This window comes from Saccopteryx bilineata, chromosome 4 (assembly GCF_036850765.1).
Source record: "Saccopteryx bilineata isolate mSacBil1 chromosome 4, mSacBil1_pri_phased_curated, whole genome shotgun sequence".
Classification (NCBI taxonomy): domain Eukaryota; kingdom Metazoa; phylum Chordata; class Mammalia; order Chiroptera; family Emballonuridae; genus Saccopteryx; species Saccopteryx bilineata.
The window spans coordinates 77194599-77219527 of record NC_089493.1 but is presented as its reverse complement, the minus strand read 5'-3'; the positions used below and the strand labels follow the sequence as shown (position 1 = coordinate 77219527).

At 38.3% G+C, this 24929-nt stretch overlaps 1 protein-coding gene across 1 annotated transcript in view; it reads left to right on the top strand.

Annotated features, from left to right (window-relative positions):
* WDR76 (WD repeat domain 76) overlaps positions 1 to 20754 on the top strand; it is a 61329-nt gene extending 40575 nt beyond the window's left edge. Inside the window, exons 8-12 of the mRNA XM_066276653.1 lie at positions 1782 to 1940; positions 10591 to 10808; positions 12110 to 12262; positions 13886 to 13939; positions 20172 to 20754. Of these exons, the coding sequence (XP_066132750.1) occupies positions 1782 to 1940; positions 10591 to 10808; positions 12110 to 12262; positions 13886 to 13939; positions 20172 to 20427 (840 nt within the window). The 3' untranslated portion in view covers positions 20428 to 20754. The remainder of the gene's footprint in view (positions 1 to 1781; positions 1941 to 10590; positions 10809 to 12109; positions 12263 to 13885; positions 13940 to 20171) is intronic.
* Positions 20755 to 24929: the final 4175 nt, after the last annotated feature.

The following is a 24929-nucleotide window of genomic DNA, read 5'->3' as shown; positions in this document are numbered from 1 at the left end:
ATTATTTTGAAATATAGCTAAATTGAATATTTCTAATAATGGCATATGTAACATGGGCTTATTTTTTCTAAATTCTACGTCATTCTATATATAAGTACATATAAAATATGTGTAATGATCACTTATTTTAAGGATAATTTTGGTTTTGGAGTGACTAAAAATTTTTAACTTTGTACGTTTTTGTGTGAGTGTGGAGACTTGTTTTTCTAAAAAATAAAATCAATAAACAAATATGCCAAGATGTTAACAGTGCTTAAACTTTGGGTAGGAGGAGTGTGTATGTTGGTAATTTTCTCCTTCCTTTTCTTTTAAAATTCTTCTGTTTATTTTAAAAAAATTTTTAAAAAATTAAAAGATGGAGTATTTTAGAGCAGACTCGGCCAGATATGCGGGTGATGGTTTCTCTGGTTCATAATATGATGTCTGGCATAGGCACATCAGAAAGTGATGATTTAGGAGTTGGTAATCCAGTTGTGGAAAGGATAATTCTTATAAGTAATTATGTATATTTTTTTATTTAGTGAGAGAGAGGGACAGACAGACAGGAAAGGGGAGAGATGAGAAATATCAACTTGTCATTGTAGCACTTTAGTTGTTCATTGATTGCTTCTCATCTGTGCCTTGACTAGGAGGCTCTAGCTGAGCCAATGACCCCTTGCTCAAGCCAATGAACTTTGGGCTCAAACCAGTGACCATGGAGTCATGCTTATGATCCCACGCTCAAGCTGGCATCCTCAGGGTTTTGAATAAGGGTTGACACTCTATCCACAGTGCCACTGCCTGGTCAGGCCTTACAAGTAATAATATTAAGTGGAAATTCAAATAAATATGTTTGTTATATTTTTGACAGAGACGAGAGAGTTAGAGAGAGAGAGACAGATAGGGACAGACAGACAGGAAGGGAGAGAGATGAGAAGCATCAATTCTTTGTTGCAGCTTCTTAGTTGTTAAGTGATTGCTTTCTCATATGTGCCTTGACTGGGGGGCTACAGCAGAGCAAGTGGCCCTTTTCTCAAGCCAGCAACCTTGGGCTCAAGCCAGCAACCTTGGGCTTCAAGCTAGTGACCTTTGGCCTCTAGCCAGCAACTATGAGGTCATATCTGTGATCTCATGCTCAAGCCAGCAAATCAGCGCTCAAGCTGGTGATCCCCTGCTCAAGCCAGATGAGCGCATACTCAAGCTGTTGACTTTGGGGTTTTCAACCTGGGTCCTCCGTATCCCAGTATGACACTCTATCACTGTGCTGCCACCTGGTCAGGTTCAAATACATGCATTTTTATGGTGTATTTTGGAGATAAAATATTTCTAAAACTCTCATTTTTCTACAGGACCAAATACCTGAGAATTTGTTCTGAGAATGTTACATGTACTTATTACAGAGCAGCATACTTAGGAAGCAAAGTAGTAATGGTATTGATACTGTTTTTGGTAGTAAGGAATAATACTATGTGAGATAGAGTAGATTTCTCATTTTCTGAGGATTTTATGATCTGAAGTTACAATAAAAAGTAATTTTTTTTCCCCCTGTATAATAAAATGTTGCGAAAAGCTGGCAACTGTTAAAATAAATGTGAGTTATTGTTGGATGGAAAGTTAGAAAAAGGGTAGTTTAGTGACAATAAACTATCACTGGCTTTCTGAATGGGAGGTAGGTACAATTATAGACTAAGAAAGGACTGAATATAATGCAGATGTAAATAGTTTAATGACATAATAACATAGAGAATATTACTATTTTTCACTAGTTTTTGTCCCTCTCCCCTTACCTAACTCTATTCCAGACTCACCAACCTAAAGAAGATGGTGTTTATGTTTTTCAACCCCATAGTCTGCCAGTTAGCTGTCTTTACTTCTCACCCGCCAATCCAGCTCACCTACTGTCACTGAGTTACGACGGGACACTACGCTGTGGGGATTTTTCCAAGGCTGTTTTTGAAGAGGTAAATTTTAATGTGTTTACATGTTGATCTCATGGAGTCTTAATGAAATGTCAAATGAATAATAATTATACCAGTTAGATTGGGTAAGGTGTTAGTGACTTTAGAACTACTCTGCTCAACTCCCAAACCATCTCTTACTTCTTGTGTAATCTTGGCAAGTTATTTAATCTCTTTGTGCCTCAATATTCTTAGTTGTAAAATAGGATAGTACCCTATAGGGTTGTCATGAGAATTAAATGCAGATAATGAGTGATTGCAGATAGCATACTGGCACTTAGTATTTTTATTTTTGCAAAAAGCTTTAAAATAAAATAACTTACCTTTATATTTTTAAGCTTCAGACTTATACTTTTTCATTCAGGAAAAAATGTATTGATATATTATTATACTTTTGTTCATCATTCCTGGCCTTTGTAGATATGAGTTTTGTGGGGATGTGTCTTAGAAATGATAAAAAAAATAAAGACTATAGAAATTCATCACTTAGCAGTACTATATTACGTTATACCTAAAATTTTTGCTTGAAATATAACACAGAAACTACAAAATTTGGTTTTCTCTAATCTTCTAGCTAATATTTATCATGTCTTATATGCCATATGTGTTAGGATTAGCTCAGCTGTAGTTATTTGCTGAAGTTAGAATGAAAAACTGCCATTGGATGTTATATAATTATACTCTGGCAAGAAATGGATACCCATGCTGTTTTATTCAGAACATCTTAGGCCAAGTTTATTTGTAACCAAGTTTATCCAAATTTATTGTTGAAGATAAGGTCTTTTCTTGGGCTTTTCTAATCTCTGCTTGTCTAAAGCGCTGTTTAAGAATAGTTGAAAGATCTTGAGCTCATACTCATGACCACTCATCCTCCCAGAGACATTCTACCTAAATCACCAGACTACTTCTTGGAGGTTTTCTAACCAGGTTGAACTCTGGCAGGGTGGGCCAGAAGCTTCTGAAGGCCCAGGGAATTCTTGCAATATTGGATATTGGATCTCAGTGATTATGTTTTGGTCTACTACTTTAATGTCTGCTGCGTGCGTGTGTGTTTGTGTGTGTGTGTGTGTAAGAGAGAGAGAGACAGACAGACAGACAGACAGACAGCAAGGGAGAGAGATGAGAAGCATCAATTCTTTGTTGCGGCACCTTAGTTGTTCATTGATTGCTTTCTCATATGTGCCTTGACTGGGAAGTACAGCACAGTGAGTGACCCCTTGCTCTAGCCAGTGAACTTTGGGCTCAAGCCAGTGACCATGGAGTTATGTCTATGATCCCACGTTCAAGCCAGCGATGCTCAAGCTAGCGACATAGGGGTCATCTGCATCCCAGTTTGCTGCTCTATCCACTGTGCCACTGCCTGGTCAGGCTAATGTCTGCTTTTTTTTTTTTTTTTTTTTTTTTTACAGAGACAGAGAGAGTCAGAGAGAGGGATAGACAGGGACAGACAGACAGGAATGGAGACACCTTAGTTCACTGATTGCTTTCTCATATGTGCCTTGACCACTGGCCTTCAGCAGACCAAGCAACCCCTTGCTCGAGCCAGCGACCTTGGGTCCAAGCTGGTGAACATTTGCTCAAACCAGATGAGCCCGCGCTCAAGCTGGCGACCTCGGGGTGTCGAACCTGGGTCCTCCGCATCCCAGTTCGATGCTCTATCCACTGCGCCACCACCTGGTCAGGCTAATGTCTGCTTCTTAATGCTTACAAAAAACATTGTTTCAGGTGCTTAACTTTATCAGATTTCCTTATTAAGAGAGTTCTCACAAATCATACTCCTTTTTTTATATGGATTTTAATTTGTGAAACTTAGATAGCTGTAGGTTTAGTTGTAAGTTTTCATCCTTTACGTTATTAAATTTTTTTAAATTTTATTTAGAAAATTCATGGGGTGACATTGATCAATAAGAATACATAGGTTTCAGGTAAACATTTCTATAGCATTTGAACTGTTGATTATGTTTTGTACCCATCACCCAAAGTCAAATCATTTTCCATCACCTTGTATTTGTCCCTCGTTACTCCCTTCCCCCATTCCCTTCCCCCACAGTCCCCTCCCCTTGGTAATCATTTCACTTTTATGTATGTCCCTGAGTCTCAGTTTTATATTTCACCTTTGAGTGAAATCATATAGTTCTTAGCTTTTTCCGATTTACTTATTTCACTTAGGATAATGTTCTCAAGGTCAATCCATGTTGTCGTAAATGACAGTATGTTATCATTTCTTTTAATTCATTTTTTAAAAATTAATTTTAGAGAGAAGGGGGAGACAGAGAGAGAGAAAGAGAGAAAGGGGGATGGGGAGGGGCAGGAAGCATCAACTTGTAGCAGTTGCTTCCTGCATGAGCCTTGACCTGGTAAGCTCAGGGCCCCAACCTGCAACCTCAGCCTTCCCAGCTATCGCCTCATCCACTGCACCACCACAGGTCAGGCATGTCATCATTGCTTATGGTTGAGTAGTATTCCACAAAAAACGAAGACTATAGACCAATATCTCTATTGAATACAGATGCAAAAAGCCTAAATAAAATACTAGCAAATCGAATACAACAATATATTAAAAAATAATACATCACAATCAAACGTAATTTATTCCTTTATGTTATTTTGAATGGGACTTTGAAAGTTTTTAGAGATCCTCAGTATAAGAGCAGTTTATGTGTGATAGACAATGAAGAAAACAGGTTACTCATCACTGAATTTGCTTTATAAATACAAATTGATGGTCTAGTTTTATACTTTATCTTTTTTTTACATAAGCCAGTATTCAAAACTAACACATTCTGATGCCTTTGTAATTTACATATACAAATAATTCATGATTATTTATTTTATTTATTTTATTCTTTTGTATTTTTCCGAAGTTGGAAACGGGGAGGCAGTCAGACAGACTCCCGCATGCACCCTACCAGGATCCACCCGGCATGCCCACCAGGGGGCGATGCTCTGCCCATCTGGGGCGTTGCTCTGCTGCAACCTGAGCCATTCTAGTGCCAGAGGCAGAGGCAATAGAGCCATCCTCAGTGCCTGGGCCAACTTTGCTCCAATGGAGCCTTGGCTGCGGGAGGGGAAGAGAGAGACAGAGAGGAAGGAGAGGGGTGGAGAAGCAGATGGGCGCTTCTCCTGTGTGCCCTGGCTGGAAATCGAACCCAGGACTCCTGCACGTCAGGCCGATGCTCCACTACTGAGCCAGCCGGCCAGGGCTCCTCATGATTATTTTTAAGAGTTTTAAAATAGTTACTTTAATAATTATAGTATAGTATGAAATGGCTTTTGTTTTGTTCTTCACTGAATTCCTAAAATTAACTTTCTTAAAATTGGGGAGGTTTTTTCTTTCTGTTGAGAGTTTTTCTTTTAAAAATGAGTATGTTTAGTCCCCTGTTTTCCTTCTTTCCAAGTGAGAGGAGGGGGGATAGAGTGACAGACTGCCATATGCCCTGACCGGGATCCACCCCGGCAACCCCTGTCTGAAGCCAATGCTCTGCCCATCTGGGGCCATGCTCACAACAGGCTATTTTTAATGCCTGAGGCAGAGGCTCCATGAAGCCAACTTCAACACCCAGGGCCGATGGACTTGAACCAATTGAGCCATGCTGCTGGAGGGGAAGAGAGAGGGATAGAGAGAGGAAGAGAGAAAGAAGGGGGATGGGTAGAGAAGCAGATGGTCGCTTCTCCTGTGTGTCCTGATCAGGAATTGAATCCAGGACATCCACACACCAGGCTGACACTCTATCACTGAGCAAACCAGCCAGGGCCGGATGTTTAGTCCCTTTATGTCTGTTTTTAACTATATGAAAAGATACTTTTCAAGACTGTTAATGCTGTATTGCTGGTCTTACTTGGTTTTCTAAATACTGACAATTAGAAGAAACAGTTTCTTTTTTTTTATCAGTGTCTTTTTTTCTTTTAATTTTTATTTATAACTTTTTAAAAATAGATTTTTAAGGGCAACATTGGTTTTTCAAATCCTATTGGAAATAGATAGGCTGTTACTCATGGATTAAATGAGATAATTCTTGTGAAAGGGCCTCTTTAAACTGTTTAATGCTAATACTTTGGTTATTGATGCACAACCATGTAGTTATCTATGCAAATCCTATTTTGTTTCATATTTTTTATATTCTTACAAGAAGTTTGGATTTTGAAATTTAAGGGTACATCTATATTTTAACAGCCATTTAATAATAACTGATTGTACTTATATTTTTAAAACGTGTACTTAAAGTGTAAAATCCAGTGGTTTTTTTGTATATTTATAGAGTTGTGAAACCATACTACAATCTAATATATCTAATATTAGAATATTTTCATTGCCCCCATAATAAACTCCTTGTCTGTTATTAGGTACTCCCAATTTCCCCCTTCCCCCAACCCTAAGCAATCATTAAATAGTTAAAATAGTTACTTTAATAATTAAATTAAATAATTACATTTAATAATTAAATTAAATAATTTAATAATTACATTAAATTATTAAAATAGTTACTTTAATAATTATAGTATAGTATGAAATGGCTTTTGTTTTTGTTCTTCACCGAATTTCTTAAAATTGGGGAGGTTTTTTCTTTCTGTTGAGAGTTTTTCTTTTAAAAATGAGTATGTTTAGTCCCCTGTTTTCCTTCTTTTCCAAGTGAAAAGAAGGAATTTCCTTCTTTTTCTTTTTTTTTTCTATATTTTGCCTGTTCTGGATATATCATATAAGAGTCATACAATTTGTACTTTTTTGTGATTGGCTTCTTTTATTTGGCAAAATGTTTTCAAAGTTTATCCATGTTGTGGAATGTGTCGGTACTTTTTTTTTTTTTTTTTGTATTTAACATTTTTTAAAAATTTTTTATTACAGAGACAGAGAGTGAATCAGAGAGAGGGATAGACAGGGACAGACAGACAGGAATGGAGAGAGATGCGAAGCATCAATCATTAGTTTTTCATTGCGCACTGCAACACCTTAGTTGTTCATTGATTGCTTTCGCATAGGTGCCTTGACCTCGGGCCTTCAGCAGACCGAGTAACCCCTTGCTGGAGCCAGCGACCTTGGGTTCAAGCTGGTGGGCTTTTGCTCAAACCAGATGAGCCTGCACTCAAGCTGGCGACCTTGGGGTCTTGAACCTGGGTCTTCTGCATCCCAGTCCAACGCTCTATCCACTGCGCCACCTCCTGGTCAGGCACTTTTTTTTTTTAATGACTGAATAATATTCCATGTATGTCTATACCAGATTATACTCATTCATTCAGTAGTTCATAGATATTTAGGTTGTTTTCATTTTTTACTATTGTGAATAATGCTATTATAAACATTCATGTGCAAGTTCTGTATGGGCATATGCTTTCATTTCTCTTGGGCATATACTAGGAATAGGAATGGTGGGGCATGTGGTAATTCTATGTTTAACATTTTGAGGAATTGCCAAACTATTGTTTTCAAAATGGCTTTACTATTTTACATATTCTGCAGCAATGTATGAAGGGTTCTGATGTCTCTATATCCTTGCCAACACTTGTTAGTGTTGGTGAGTATAGCCATCCTAGTGGGTATGAAGTGGTATCTTATTGTGGTTATGGTTTTTATTTCTCCAATGATCATTTATTTAGAGATAGGAAGGAGAGAGATGAGAATCATCGACTCATAGTTTGTGGCACTTTCGTTGTTCATTGATTGCTCCTCATACGTGCCTTGCCTGGAAAGCTCCAGCTGAGCGAGTGACCCCTTGCTTAAGCCAGCGACCTCTGGGCTCAAGTCAGTGACCCTGCGCTCAAGCTGGCGACTTCGGGGTTTCAAACCTTGGGTCCTCAGCTACCACCTGGCCTGAGCATCTTTTTTTTTTTTTTTTTTTTTTTTTTTACAGGGACAGAGAGAGAGTCAGATAGAGGGATAGATAGGAACAGACAGACAGGAACGGAGAGAGATGAGAAGCATCAATCATCAGTTTTTCGTTGCGACACCGTAGTTGTTCATTTATTGCTTTCTCATATGTGCCTTGACCGCGGGCCTTCAGCAGACTGAGTAACCCCTTGCTCGAGCCAGTGACCTTGGGTCCATGCTAGTGAGCTTTTCTTTTTTGCTCAAGCCAGATGAGCCCGCGCTCAAGCTGGCAACCCCAGGAGTCTCGAACCTGGGTCTTCCGCATCCCAGTCCGACGCTCTATCCACTGCGCCACCGCCTGGTCAGGCCTGAGCATCTTTTTATCTTATTTATTGGTCATTTGCATTTCTTCAGAGAAATTTCTATTTGGATCATTTATCTTTTTTAGTATTTAGTATATAACTTCTCCCACTTGTTTTTTTAAGTCAGGTTTATTAACGTACAGTTTACATCTAGTAATATTTAGGTGTACACTTATAAGTTTTGGCAAATTGTGCACACTTATGTAACTATCACCACAATCAAGGTATAGAAAATCTCCCTCACATAAAAAAAAATTACTTTGTGACCCTTTGTAGTTAGTCCCCTGTTCCCTCCTGAAGTCCCTGCAGTCACTGATGTAATGACTGTGTCCCTGTAATTCTGCCTGTTTTACAGAATGTCAAGTAAATGGTATCATTCAGTAGTTTTTTGTGTTTGGTTTCTTTCACCCATAATGCTTTTAAGATTCACCCATAATGTTGTATGTTAATAGTTTGTTCCTGATACTACTGATTGAATAATCGCCTTGTGATAGGCATTAACTTGAGTGTGCTTTTTATATATTATTAAACTTTATAACACCTTATGAAATAGGTAATGTAATCTTCCATTTAATAGTTAAAAAAACTGAGGTAAAATGGTTATTAGCTTGCTCAAGGACATAAATGGCAGAACTAGAATTTGCACTTGTGTCTCTGACTCCAAAGCACTTAACCATTTTAATATACTGACTGAATAGTACAAGTTTCATTTGTATATACTGGCGCTTTTTTGGGTGGGAGGGGGAGTACAGTGGTTGTGATACATTTGGTATATTAGTTAATCTCAGTTAATAACAATACTTGTTATTAAAACTAAAAATGAACAGCAGTTCATTTCTTTTTTTTTTTTTTTTGACAGAGAAAGGGACAGATAGGGACAGGCAGACAGGAAGGAAGAGATAAGCATCAGTTCTTCGTTGCAGCTCCTTAGTTGTTCAGTGATTGCTTTCTCATATGTGCCTTGACAAGGGAAGAACGGGGGGGGGGGTTTAAAGTAGAGTGAGTGACCCCTTGCTCAAGCCAGTGACCTTGGGCTCAAGCCAGCGACCTTTGGGATCATGTCTATGATCCCATGCTGAAGCCAGCGACCCCGCGCTGAAGCTGGATGAGCCTATGCTGAAGCCAGCGACCTCGGGGTTTTGAATCTGGGTCCTCCGTGTTCCAGTCTGCTCTATCCACTGCTGCACTGCCTGGTCATGATTTTCAACATGATTCAGCAATAAGAATTGTGGTTGGCCCTGGCCAGTTGGCTCAGTGGTAGAGCGTCGGCCTGGCGTACGGAAGTCCCGGGTTCGATTCCCGGCCAGGGCACATAGGAGAGGCGCCCATCTGCTTCTCCACCCCTCCCCCCTCTCCTTCCTCTCTGTCTCTTTCTTCCCCTCCCGCAGCCGAGGCTCCATTGGAGCAAAGATGGCCCGGGCACTGGGGATGGCTCTATGGCCTCTGCCTCAGGCGCTAGAGTGGCTCTGGTCGCAACAGAGCGACGCCTGGATGGGCAGAGCATCCCCCCTGGTGGGCGTGCCGGGTGGATCCTGGTCGGGTGCATGCGGGAGTCTGTCTGACTGTCTCCTTGTTTCCAGCTTCGGAAAAATGCAAAAAAAAAAAAAAAAGAATTGTGGTCATCCTTTCTTATTTCAGTATTGACACATTATACAATATTTATTTGTTTGTTTGTTTGAATAGGGGCAGAGAGACATACAAGGGACAGACAGGCAAGAAGGGAGAGAGATAAGAAGAATCAACTCATAGTTGCATTACCTTAGTTGTTGATGGATTGCTTTCTTAGATGTGCCTTGACCAGAGGGGCTCCAGCCGAGCCAGTAACCCCTTGCTGAAGCCAGCTACCTTGGGGTTATGTCTGTGATCCCACACTCAGGCTGGTTACCCTGTGCTCAAGCTGGCGAGCCCATGCTCAAGCTGGTGACTTTGGGGTTTTGAACCTGCATCCTCAGTATCCCAGGCCGACACTCGCTCTGCTGCGCCACTGCCTGGTCAGGCTTAACCAGATGTTTTTGATGGATATTTATATTGTCTCTTGTTTTTGTAAGCAGTCTTGCAGCAGGCATCCTTATATATATCTTAGTGAATTAGATATGAGCATTAAATATTTTGATAGATATAGCCTGCTCAACTGTCAGAATTTTATATCTCTTTCAATTGGGTGGAATTCAAAAGTCAGTCCGTTTCCTAGTGAGTTTCACATAGTAGATCTGCAACTGAGGTTTATTGGATTCAAGAGATTTGGTATATAGCCCTGACATGGGTGGATGGGCCATTTGATTTAGGTAAGTCTCCCAATTTATCAGTGCCTTAATTTCCATCTTTGTAAATGAGGATGATCACTTTGTCCTGTGCTTCCTGGGGGGGATGATAGAGAATAATTGAGGTTATTTGGGTAAAGTGTTTCATCACGTTTTTATCAAAGAATTTATATATTGGGTTTTTTTAGAGGAAGAGATATAAAGTTGATTGCTACTTATATCCTTAGGTATATAGAAACGAGAGAAGTAGCTTTTCCTCCTTTGACTTCTTGGTAGAAGATGCCTCCACTTTAATAGTAGGACACTGGGATGGAAGTATGTCATTGGTGGATAGACGGACACCTGGGACTTCTTATGAGAAACTCATCAAATCTTCTATGAAAAAAATAAGAACTGTTCACGTCCACCCAGTGCACAGGCAGTATTTTGTAACTGCAGGATTGCGGTATGTTCTTCATAAAATTTTATGATTTAGACCGTTTCATATTAGGAATAATGTTTTAGTTTGCTTATTAAAGACATCTGACTTGTGTGATACCCACAGCTGAATAATTTTTCTTTCTACACTGACTTTTTTCAATGTAATTTTTTTAAATGAGAGATTCTTTTGGATTTAATAAATAGTGAAAGTAAGGAAACAAGTACACATTTTTGTTTTCCTTAGTATCATATGCATTTACTTCTAGTCATTTATTTATTTACTTCTAGTTTTTTGAAAACTTGTAAAAAAATTTGTATATGGCCTTGGCTAGTGGTTCATAGAGTGTCAGCCTGGCATATGGATGTCCTGGGTTCAATTACTGGTTAGGGCAGATAGGAGAAGCGACCATCTGCTTCTCCTTCCCTCCTTCTCCTCCTTCTCTCCCTCTTCTCCTCCCGCAGCCAGTGACTCGATTGGTTTGAGCGTGGCCCCACGTGCTGAGGATGGCTTGGTTGGAAAGCATCAGTCTCAGGCACTATAAACAACTTGGTACTCAAGCATCGGCCCCAGACAGGGTTGCCAGGTGGATCCTGATCAGGGTGCATGCAAGAGTCTGCCTCACTATCTCCCCTTCTCTTACCTAAAAAAAAATTGTATGTGACATATAATTTGTTGGTCTATGTTAATTTTTTTCTTGGAGATATTGGAAAACCAACTAGATTTCTGTCTCTCTATACTCACTAGTTATATTGTTATGCTATAGTTTTGGAATTTTTCTAATATTTTAAATCTTTACTAGTGTTTGTACATTAATACAGAAGAATGGAGGGTCCTGTCTTAACTATTCTTTATTTTTTTATTTTTTTGTATTTTTCTGAAGTGAGAAGGGGGGGTGGTGCGGCAGACAGACAGACTCCTGCATGCGTGGGACCAGGATCCAGGATCCACCCGGCATACCCACCAGGGGGTGATGCTCGGCCCCTCTGGGGTGTTGCTCTGCTGCAATCAGAGCCATTCTAGCTCCTGAGGCAGAGACTAAGGAGCCATCCTCAACACCCTGGCCAACTTTGCTCCCATGGAGCCTTGGCTGCTGGAGGGGGAGAGAGAGACAGAGAGGAAGGAGAAGGAGAAGGGTGGAGAAGCAGATGGGTGATTCGCCTGTGTGCCCTGGCCAGAATCGAACCCAAGACTTCCACATGCTGGGCCAACGCTTAACTATTCTTCAATGCAGTGAATGTTTGAGCATCTAGTTTATGTTTAGCACTATTCTAGAGGCTTACTACATTGTACTGTGGTAACACTGAGAATTATTCTTTTTATTACAGTGATGTTCATATTTATGATGTAAGGCGCCTGAATTCCCGGGGAAGCCAGCCTTTAATTTCTTTGACTGAACACACGAAGAGCATCGCTTCTGCTTATTTTTCACCTCTTACTGGTAACAGACTAGTGACAACATGTGCTGATTGTACGCTGAGGTAAATGAAGATATGTTGTTAAGGAATGTAAAGCGTGTATAACTACACTGTCAATAAGTCAGTGGCTTTGTTTATTGCTGCACTCCACTCAATTACTAGTGTTACTGTTTTACAGCTAAATCTAGTTTCCTGAAGATGAGTGACCTATATTTGATGGCTTTTCAGCAGTTTTTGTGTCTGCACATTTCCTTGAGATTGACAAGGAACGTCTATAGCTATCCTGAGGAGTTGTCAGGTTTCCCTTTCAGCACTGAACAACCCCAAAACCCCAATGAAAGCAGGTTTGTGACATCTTGAAAGGGAAGTAATTTTAGCACAGGGAGAACCTCTGACTTTGGGGATAGTAGGCTGTACCCCACAAGTGAGGTGCTGAGTGGAAGTTGTAGAGCCCCAGGCCATAAGCAGACAGACAAGATAGCAAAAATTGGGCTTCTGTACAAACTAGTAGATATAGTTTTATTGTTTCAAACATTTCTATAGCTACTTCCTAAAAGTGGATTTAAAAATGTAATATAAACTTGTTGAACCTAAAATAGAAAATAATGGTAATAAAAAAAGATGTAGAGGGTGTAAATTCAACCACAAAGGAAAATGATTTTGTTCTCCGCTTGAATCCCTGATTTTGCTTTAACATTGCAAGGATTTCTCAGTTTATGAGAGTTTTATCTCAAGGTGCTTTGTAATTCATTTACTGTTTATTCATCAAGGATCTTTTGAATGTATATTGTGAGCCAGGCTCTAGAAAGGTACCTAATTTCTGTGTAAACCTATTTATTGGGGAAAGTTTGGTTTGCAGTGTGTAGCAGGTGCCCAGTTAGTTTCTAGTCCAGTCTGTGAGCATTACTAGGTGGTACATTTAAGAGATTTAGTTACTAGGCAGTGGCAGCTCAGTGTTCCCTTTCCACCCACACAATATCCTTTGTCTCAAGAGCTACTGTTTGTCCCATTCCTGTTCCTTTGCACTGTAGAGTTTACTCTTGTTATATGTGCTGTTAGGGATTTGGCTTTCTAGTAATCTAATTAAATAATAAGCTCTAGTCCAAGAAACTGGAGTAGCTAGGCACAAGGAGAAGGAAGGTGGTGGTGATGTGGTTTGTTTCTTTATGCCAGGGTACCTGGTGGAGGCTTCAGGACTCCTCCAGCTGCCCCACAGGAACTCCTCCCCTTGGTTGGGTCTTAGTCTCACCAGCACCTGGAAGTGACTCTACCAGACCTTCAACTGATGAGTCTCATAGGGAAATTGTTCTTGATATAAGAGTATACTTTTAGGTTATTTGTGTACTTTTAGACCACATCCCCTATGTATGATCTATATTACTATGAGTCTGAATATAGTTTTAGAATCCAGATTATTACTTTAGAATGTACATTTTAAGTTTGGAGTAACAGTGTTTAAATAAATGATTTCTACACTGCACAATAAGCACTAAATTTTATAATAATCCTTGTAACTTTTGTTACTATATTAGCTGAGGTTTATTAGATCCTGATTCTATATGTATTTTAAAATAACAGTCATATTTCACCAATGAAAAGGTTATTAAAACACACTAAAGCTATTTTAGAAAATTTGCAAGAAACAGTATAAAGAATGCTACTTTATTCTTGTTGTTTATTTTACAGAATCTTTGACAGCAGCTCTGTATCCTCTCAGATTCCTCTCTTTACCACCATCAGGTAGGTTTCCAGATGCCTAATAATGTAGACCCTGGATTGCTAATAGCTGTTTGTTGGAGTGCTTACTTTAGACAGCCGATTGTCAAAGAGATGTAATAGTTCCAGTTTCTGTGTTGTATTGTGGAGGTGTCCCAGGTTGCTAGTTCTTCCCCTATCCAGTTCTTGTTTCAGGTGTCTTGGGTTCATAAAGAGGTTCAATTTCTTTTAGTCAGTAGCTGTCTCCAAGACTGGGTGGTTTTATTTGGTTAAGGTGAATGACTTTATTCCAGCCTGCATTATTCATGTTATATTAAAGAAGACTGTAACTACTCACCTGTTGACGAGGCTAGTTGAAGTTCTGATTGTGCCTATTTGTTCTGAGCCAAGAGTGCTGCTTACCCACTCTACCACTTGCTTTATTTCTTTGGTTACCCTCTTTTTACATATGCCTTTTTTTTTTTAATTCACTTTACAGAGGGGAGAGAGAGAGAGAGAAGGGGGAGGAGCAGGAAGCATCAACTCTCATATGTGCCTTGACCGGGCAAGCCCAGAGTTTCAAACAGGCGACTTCAGCACATCTGCCTTTTTTAATTTATGTATTTTATACCAAACTTTACTCGATGCCTTTTTCCCAGACGCCCCTCTTCATAGTATTTATGATGTTGGGTACAGGGTGAACAATATATATTGATTGTTACTTTATGAGTTTTATAGTCTATAGAGGTTATATTTAAATATATCTATTTTTTTTTTAAAAAATTTTAACTTACTGATTTTAGAGAGCAAGGAAGAGAGAGAGAGAGAGGAACATCAATCTGTTCCTGTATCTGCCTCGACCCGGGATCGAACTAAACACCTCTGTGCTTTGGGACAATGTTTCAATCAACTGAGCTATCTGGCCAGGGCTATTAGTTTTCTTTTTCACAAATTTCTTAATTTCCTTTTTCAAACTTTATTCTAGTTTATTATTTCTAATGTGTATTTTTTAAAAATTTATCTAGGGTAATGATTCTGGGGTCCATACAAATTTTCATTAAAGGTTGAGCCATTGAGTGGCAGTGGGGAATGTAGTTCTCTGTAGTCCATACTTCTGTAATAAGAAAGGGTTTTTAATGATATTAAGGTATAGTTTTCTGAGGAACCTCCATACTATTTTTCTACAGCGACCACATCATTTTACATTCTAACCAAGAATGTACCAGGATTCTAATTCTGTATATTCCTCAATGCTTATTTTCTCTCTTTTTTTAATTTGTGATTATCCTAATGGGTATGAGGTAATATCTCATTGTGGCTTTGATTTTCATTTTTCCAGTGATTACCGATGTTGAAAATCTTTTCATATGCTTGTTGGCCACTTGTATATCTTCTTTGGAGAATTGTCTGTTCGAGTCTTTTGTCCATTTCTGAATTGAGCCAGTTTTGTTGTTGAGTTTCTGGAGTTCCTTACATATTCTGCATATTAAGCGCTTCTCAAATATATGATCTGCAAACATCTTCTACTATTTTGTAGGTTGCTTTTTCACCTTGTTCATTGTTCGCCTTGATGCACAGAATTTTAAAGTTTGATGTAGTCCTACTTGTCTGTTTGTGCTTTTTGTTGCCTATGCTTTTGGTGTCACGTCTAAGAAATCATTGCCAAATTTAATGCTTGAAGCTTCTTCCCTGTGTTTTCTTCTAAGAGTTTTATAGTTTAAGGCAGTGGTTCTCAAACTTTTGAAGTCAGGGCGCATTTAAAATTTTACAGATAATTATAGGTGCACCATATACAAATTTCTGAGAAATATGTTATAATAAGTCAAATATTAAAGGAAAAATATATAAAGTCCAAGTGTGCTTTTATGGTAATTAAATGAAATAAATATGACAAAATTAAATTTATTCTGACATTTAAAAACATTGTTATATTTTTTGAGTTATGCTTTTTAGAATTCGTAAAAAAGGGGTTAAAAAATAAAAAAACAACAAAAAAGTTATTTTTTTATATATAGATAACATTCTTAGTAAGATTTAGTAAATTTGGCAGGTCCTAGCGCGAATGTGTTAAGTTTTTTCATTCTTGTGTTTATGAGAAACATGAGCCTGATGTGTCCTAGTGGTTTCTTCAATGTTTGGGCATATATTTGAAAGGCAAACTCTCATTTCCTCATCAATACTTGAAGAATTCCTCTCTTTTTACTCTTAATTGTGTTGAGTGCAGAAAACTCCCACCATATGGTATCATCTTAACTTGACACCAAACAAAGGATAGAAGAAAGTTGCCTCCAGTCTTTCCAGGGAACATGGGAGGTAGTGTAAACAATCCAGCACCACAGCTTAACAGCCTTTTGCAACCTAATCAGGCAAGTGAGGTGGGGGGTTGGGCAGACTGTCAGCTTACAGCCAATTCCCCACACCTTTGTCCCCCAAAAATCTAAACTCCAAAAACTGTTGGTTTTGTGGTCCCCAACAGGCACATATTTCTCTGGAATACCACAGGGCGCACCTGGAAATCTAGGGCACACCAGTGTGCCCTGGCACACACTTTGAGAACCACTGGTTTAGGTCTTTAATCCATTTTGAGGTTGTTTTTTTATTTTATATTTTTCTGAAGTTAGAAGCGGGGAGGCAGTCAGACTGGGATCCGGACTGGGATTCACCAGGCACACCCACCAGGGGGCGATGCTCTGCCCATCTGGGCCATTGTTCTGTTGTGGCTGGAGCCATTCTAGCACCCAAGGCAGAGGCCATGGAGCCATCCTCAGTGCCAGGGCCAACTTTGCTCCAGTGGAGCCTTGGCTACGGAAGAGGAAGAGAGAGATAGAGAGGAAGGAGAGGGGGAAGGGTGGAGAAGCAGAAGGGCGATTCTCCTTTGTACCCTGACTGGGATTTGAACCCTGGACCTCCACATGCCGGCTGATGCTCTACCGCTGAGCCAACTGGCCAGGGCTTGAGTTAATTTTTACTGTCCAACTTCATCCTTTGCATGTGGATATACAGTATTCCCAGCACCATTTATTGAAGAGACTGCCCTTTTCTCATTGTGTGGTCTTAGCACTCTTGCCAAAGATCATTTGATCATATACATGAGGGTTTGTTTCTGGGCTTCCTGTTTTCCATTGATCTGTATATCTGTATTTATGCCAGCACGACATCTTGATTACTGTTGCTTTTTTTAGTATATTTTGAAATTAGTAAGTTTGAGGCTTCCAACTTTATTCTTTTTAAAGATTGTTTTGGCTATTAATAATCTCTTTTTTTTTTTTTTTTTTTTTGTGACAGAGAGGGACAGACAGGAAGGGAGAGAGATGAGAAGCATCAATTCTTTGTTTTGGCACCTTTGTTCATTGACTGCTCTCTTATACATGCCTTGACGGGAGAGGTGAGGCTACAGCAGAGCAAGTGACCCCTTGCTCAAGCCAGCGACCTTGGGCTCAAGCCAGCAACCTTGGGCTTTAAGCCAGTGACCTTTTGATTCAAGCCAGCGACTATGGGATCCTGTCTATGATCCCACACTCAAGCCAGTGACCCTGAGCTTAAGCTGGTGAGACTGCGCTCAAACTGGATGAGCTGTGCTCAAGCTGGCGACCTCGGGGTTTTGAACCTGGGTCCTCTTTGTCCCAGTCCGACACTCTATCCACTGCGCCACCGTCTGGTCAGGGCTATTCATGATTTCTGGAGATTCCATATCAATTTTAGGATTTTTTGTTTGTTTTTATTTCTGCAAAACATGCCGTTAGGATTTTGATAGAGATTGGTCATTGTTTGTGTGTAGAAATGCAACTAATATTTGTGTGTTGATTTTGTATCCTTCAACTTTGCTGAAATCATTTTAGTTTTAACAAGTTTTTTTTTTGTATATGTGTAATCTTTAGGATTTTCTACATATAAGATCATGTCATACAAGCAGAGATCATTTTACATCTTTCGTTCCAATTTGGATGGACACCTTTATTGCTTTTTCTTGTCTAATTGGCTGTCATGTGACTGCTCAAAATGCCCCCCAATATTAAATGCTTGTCGGCTTAATGGTGAGACTTCACGTGACAGACACTTCATATTAATTACCTATGAAGTTGTGAATGACCTATAGTTAGGCAGATAAGTGTCTCTAGTCCTACCCAGTTTTCTAGGTTTATCAGATTTCTAGTACACTGTTGAGTAGAAGTGGCAAGAGTGAGCATCCTTGCCTTTTTCCTGATCTTAGAGGAAAAGCTTTCTAGTCTTTCACTGTTGAATATGATATTGGCTGTGGACTTTTCATATATGGCCTTTATCATGTTGAAATAGTTTCCTTCTTTTCCTAGTTTGTTGAGTGTTTTCAATCATGAAAGGGCATTGAATTTTGTCAAATGGTTTTTCTGAATCAGGAATCAGTTGAGATGATCATATGGTTTTTGTCCTTCAAACTGTTAATGAGGTATATTACATTGATTTTTATATATTGAATCATACTTGCTTTCCAGATATAAATCCAACTCGGTCATGGTGTATAACCCTTTAATGTGCTGTTTAATTTGGTTTGCTATTTTGTTGAGGATTTTTGCATTAATATTCATCCAGGGATATTAGTCTTTAGTTTTCTTTTCTTGTAGATCCTTGTCTAGGTTTGCTATTAGGATATGGGGCCGGCCTCATAGAATGAGTTTGGAAGTGTTCTCTCTTTTTCAGTTCTTTCAAGGAATTTGAAGAGCACTGGTGTTAATTCTTTAAGTGTTTGTTATAATTCTCCAGTGAAGTCATCTGGTGCTGGGCTTTTCTTTGTTGGGCTTTTCTTCCTCCCCTTACCCCCCATCCTGCTCCAGCCACTTGGGAGGTTTTTGATAACTGTTTTTATTCCCTTAGTAGTTGTAAGTCTATTTAGATTTTTTTATTTCTTTATGATTCAGTCATGGTAAGTTGTATGCTTCTGGGAATCTATCCATTTCTTCTAGGTTATCCAATTTTTTGGCATATATTGAATAATTGTTCATAGTATTCTCTTATCATCCTTTTTATTTCTGTGGCATCAGTTGTAATATTTCCTCTTTCATTTCTGATTTTAGTTATTTGAGTTTTTTTTTTTTCCTTAGTCTAGCTAAAGGTTTGTCAATTCTATTGATCTTTATTAAAAAACAACTTAGTTTTATATATTGTCCTTTTTTTCTTTATTTCATTTATCTTTGTGCTTTATTATTTCCTTCCTTTTGCTAACTGGTTTAGTTTATTCTTTTTTTCCTTGGGGTGTAGTAAGTTTTTTCTTTATTTTTCCTTCTTCCTTTCCTTAAAGTGAAATTTGGTTGTTGATTCCGAGATCCTTTTTTTTTTTTTTTTTTGTGACAGAGACAGAGAGAGAGTCAGAGAGAGGGATAAACAGGGACAGACAGACAGGAATGGAGAGATGAGAAGCATCAATCATTAGTTTTTTGTTGCACATTGCAACACCTTAGTTGTTCATTGATTGCTTTCTCATAAGTGCCTTGACCCAGGGCCTTCAGCAGACCGAGTAACTCCTTGCTGGAGCCAGCGACCTTGGGCTCAATCTGGTGAGTATTTGCTCAAACCAGATGAGCCCGCGCTCAAGCTGGCGACCTTGGGATCTCGAACCTGGGTCTTCTGCATCCCAGTCCGATGCTCTATCCACTGCACCACCGCCTGGTCAGGCCAAAAGATCTTTTTTTTAATGTAATGGTTTACCACTATAAATTTCCCTATTAGTATTCCTTTCACAGTATTTCCTAAATTTTGGTATGAAATTATTTCATTTTCATTTGTCTGCAGACATTTTCTGATTTCCCTTGTGATTTTTTCATTGAGACGCAAATGTATTTTTTACTTTAAAGATGTATGGAATATAAAATGATTTGGGGAGTTTGATTATCAAGGGAATACAAATATGGAAATAGCAGTTTTTGTTAAAACAACCATAACCAGATTATATATTTCTTAATTCTAGGGCTTCTTTTATTTGTATGTGCTAAAAAAGGAGGAAAGTCTATTGTACTAGGAAATTGTGAACAAAAAAAGTGCTATTTCAATAGACACTTAGTGACCATCCACTGTGTTCAGCACTGAAGATTCAAAAATGCAGAAGACAATGTCTTTGTCCTGAGCTTTAGTCTTATAGAAAGGAGGAAGTTAGTTTGATGGTAACTCAGTAACTTAAATAGGAGAAACCTGGCAGAGAAAACCAGCATTTAGGAGCAGTGCCATCTTTATTCTCTGCCCATTGCTACCTTGAGTTATTTAATATTTAACACTTACTATGTTTTAAAAAATTATTGTTTTTCACCAGGCACAACACCATTACTGGGCGATGGCTAACCAGGTTTCAAGCTGTGTGGGATCCTAAACAAGAAGACTGTATCATAGTTGGCAGCATGGCCCATCCACGACAGATTGAAGTCTTCCATGAGACAGGAAAGCGGGTGCATTCTTTTCTTGGTGGAGAGTGTCTTGTTTCTGTGTGTCCCATCAATGCTATGCACCCCACTCGGTATATTTTGGCTGGAGGTAATTCCTGTGGGAGGATACATGTGTTTATGAATTAAGAAAGTTGCTGGGTTTTTGGTTTAGCAATATCAGTTTGTTCAAATAGTGTCTATTGAGGAAATAAAAGTTGCTTTATTAATGATAACTATGAGCAGAATGTACACTGCTCACAAAAATTAGAGGATATTTTATCAATTCATATTCATTTTGAAATATCCCCTAATTTTTGTGAGCAGTATACTTTTAATGAACGAGAAGCCTTGGAGACTTTCTACAGGATGGGGAGGAAATTTGATGAGGGCTACGATGTGTTCAGATTTTTAATCAGGTAATATGTGGAAAAATTGTAATATCAATTGTATAGCTTTGAATGATCAGTATTAAAAGCTTTTGTGGTCTAAGGATATGGTTTTAAAACAATTTATTGGGGTGACATTGGTTAATAATAATGTGTAAGTTTCAGGCATACATCTTAATACTACCACTTCTATTGTCTACTCTATTGTGTGCCCACCATCTGAAGTCTAGTCTCCTTCAGTCACTATATGTTTGACCCCCTTTACCCTCTTTTTCCTTCTCCAACTACTCTTATCTGGTAACCATCATTCTGTTGTCTTGGCTATATATATGAGGGTTTTATTCCTCATGTCTTGGCTATATATGAGGTTTTTTGTTTGTTGCTTTTGTTTTATATCCCACATATGAGTGAAATATGATTCTTTTCCCATCCAACTTATTTCACTTAGCGTGATAGTCTGAAGATCTATCTCATTTTTTTTTTTAATTTTTTTTTTTTTTACAGGGACAGAGAGAGAGTCAGATAGAGGAATAGATAGGGACAGACAGACAGGAACAAAGAGATGAGAAGCATCAATCATCAGTTTTTTGTTGTGACACTGTAGTTGTTCATTGATTGCTTTCTCATATGTACCATGACCACAGACCGTTAGCAGACTGAGTAACCCCCCGCTCGAGCCAGTGACCTTAGGTCCATGCTAGTGAGCTTTCTGCTCAAGCCAGATGAGCCCACGCTCAAGCTAGCAACCCCAGGGTCTCGAACCTGGGTCCTTCCACCTCCCAGTCCGACACTCTATCCACTACCTGGTCAGGCTATCTCATTTTTTTTTATGGCAGAGCAGTATTCCATGGTACTTATTGTTAGAGGAAAGCCAAAGCACCGAGTGACTTTCTGTTCCCATTCTGAGGAAGTGAAGGTCAAGGCCAAGCACTTGTGACTGAAAGCAGTCACGTCCAGGGAAGGCCCAAGGACATGGGTGTTTAGCCCAACTGGAGCTTTCTGCAGGTCAGGAATCAGACAGCAGATGGGGTGCTGTTATGTCTAAGAAAGGGCAAGATAAATCTAATCAGTTTTGCAAAACTAAATAAAATTGTACACTGTATTCTGCTTGTTAGTTTCTCATGCAAGATGACATATTTCTGCTTAATAAATTGGATAACTGATCTCTCCAAGGCACCTTAATCCTAGAGAGATTGGGGTCCTCCACTTGCAGTATTGTTGCTACCTCATTCCTTTGTGGCTCCTCTTCATGAAACCCTGAACATTTACAAACTTATGCCATATGTACCACATCTTCTTTGTCCAGTCATCTGTTGGAAGAACACTTAGATTGTTTCCATGTCTTTACTATTGTGAATGATGCTACAGTGAACACAGGTGTATATATGTCCTTAGAAATAACTGTTTTCGGTCTTTTTGGGTAGATACCCAGAAGAGGGATTGCTGGATATTTTGGTAGCTCTATTAATATTTTGAAGACCCACCATACTGTTTTTCATAGTTGTGCCATTTTACATTCTTACCGTTGTGTACGAGGGTTCCCTTTTCATGTTTTTTCCAATGCTCTTAATTCTTGTCTTATTGATAATAGCATTCTAACAGGTATGTGGTGGTATTTCATTGTGGTTTGGATTTGCATTATAACTAGTGATGTTGAGCGTCTTTTCATATATCTGTTGGCCATCTATGTCTTCCTTAGAAAATTGCCTATCCAGGTTCTTTGCCCATTTTTAATTAGATTATTATTTTATATGTTTAAATTTTTTTCATTTATAGATTTTAGACAGAAAGAGAAACATTGATTTGTTTTTCCACTTATTTATGCATTTATTGGTTGATTCCTGTATGTACCCTGACCGGGAATCAAGCCCGCAATCTTGGCATATCAGGACAACGCTCTACCCAGCCAGGGTGATTATTTTTTTGATGTTGAATTATATAAGTTCTTTATGTATTTTGGATATCAGTGCCTTATCAGAGTTATTGTTTGCAAATATCTTCTCCCATTTTGTTGGTTACCATTTTGTTTTGCTGATACAGAAGCCTTTTAGTTTGATGTAGTCCTTTTCATTTATTTTTGCTTTTATTTCCCTTGTCTTTGTTCACAAAAAACCCTCTGAGACCAATATTTAATAAGTTCAGTGTCTATGTTTTCTTTAATATATTTTATTGTTTCAGGTCTTATAGTCAAGTCCTTAAGGCATTCTGAGTTGATTTTTGTTTGTGGTGCTAGATAGCAGTCTAGGTTTATTCTTTTTCGTGTGACTTTCCAGTTTTCCCCAAGCTATTTATTGAAGAGACTTTCCTTTTCCATTTTATGTTTTTGGCTCATTTTTAAAAAATTAGTTTCCCATGTATGTGTTGGTTTATTTCTGGGCTCTAATTTCTATTTCATTGGTCTGTGTATGTTTTACTGCCAATAATATATTGTTTAGATTACTATGACTTTGTAGTATTATTTGGAGTCAGAGTATGATACCTCCAGCTTTGTTCTTTTTTCTCAGGATTGCTCTAGTTGTTTGGGGTCTTTTGTGGTTCCATATAAATTTGAGGTTATCTTCTATTTCTGTAGAAAGTGCCATTGGGATTATGCTAGAGATTGCTTGAAATTTGTATGTTGCTTTAGATAATATGGCCATTTGAACAGTATTCTTCCAATCCATGAACACAGAATATCTTTTAGAGTCCAGAGTGCTTACTGTTACACAGAATATCTTTCTATTGCTTTGTATCTTCTTTGGTTTCTTTCAACAATGTCATAGTTTTCAGTGTACAGGTTCCTCATGTTTTTTGTTGTTAACTCCTAGGTGTTTTTACCCTGATTGTTGCAATTATAAATGGGATTGTTTTCTTCATTTCACGTTCTGGTATTTTGTTAGTGTATAACAATGTAAGGGATTTTTGTATATTGATTTTGTGTCCTGCACACTTACTGTATTTGTTTTTAATATTTTTTTGGTGGGCTTTAGGGTTTTATATATATATATATATTTTTTCTTGTTATCTCCAAATAGTGACAGTTTTACTTCTTTATTAATAATTTGGATACATTTTATTTCTTTTTCTTGTTTTATTATTCTGGCTAGGACTTCTAGTACTGTGTTGAATAACAGTGTTGAGAGTGGGCACCCTTGTCCTTTTTTCTGATCATAGAGGAAAAACTTTCAATTTTTTACCATTGAGTATGGTATTAGCTGAGTGTTTAGCATATATGGCCTTTATGTTGAGGTACTTTCCTTCTATACCCATTTTATTGAGCATTTTAATCATAAATGGATGCTGTCTTATCAAATGCTTCTTCTGTATCTACTGATATGATCCTGTGGTTTTTATCTTTTATTTTATTGCTGTGGTATATCACATTAATTGACTTGCAGATGTTGAATCATCTTTGCAATCCTGGAATGAACTCCACTTGATCGTGATGTTTTACCCTTTTTATGTATTATTGTATTTGATTTACTAGTGTTCATTCAGGATTTTTTGCATCTAAGTTTATAGAGATATTGGCCTGTAATTTTTTAGGGGAGGGGTTGTCCTTGCCTGGTTTTGGTATCAGGGTAATGATGGCCTTGTAAAATGAGTTAGGAAGTAGTCCCTTCTCTTCAATTTTTTTGGAAAAGGTTGAGAAGGATTGGTAGTAAATCTTTGAATGTTTGGTAAACTTCACCAGTGAAGTTGTCTTCTGGGTTTTCATTATTTTGGGAGGTTTTTGATTATGATTTCAAGTTACTTACTGGTGATTGGTCTGTTTAGGTTTTCCAGTTCTTCATGATTCAATCTAGGAACCATGTATATTTCTAAGAATTTGTCTATTTCTTGTAAGTTATTGTATTTAGTTGTACATAGCCTTTCATAGTATTCTTGTATAATTTTTTGTATTTCTGTAGTGTCCATTGTAAATTCTCTTTCATATCTGATTTTATTTATTTGACTCTTCTTTTTTTTTCTTAGTGAGTCTAGCCAGAGGTTTTCCAGTTTTCAAAGTGCCAGCTCTTTGTTTCATGAATGTTTTCTATTGTCTTTTTGTTCTCTATTTTATTTATTCCCACACTGATTTTTATTATTTTTTTCTTCTACTGATTTTTGGCTTTTGTTATATCCCAACAATTTTGGTATGTTGTATTTTTATTAATTAATTTATTTATTCTTCTTTTCCAAGTGAGAGGAGGGGAGATAGACAAACTCCTGCATGCACCTTGACCAGGATCCACCTGGCAACCCCTATATGTGGCCGACGCTCTGTCCTTCTGGGGCCATGCT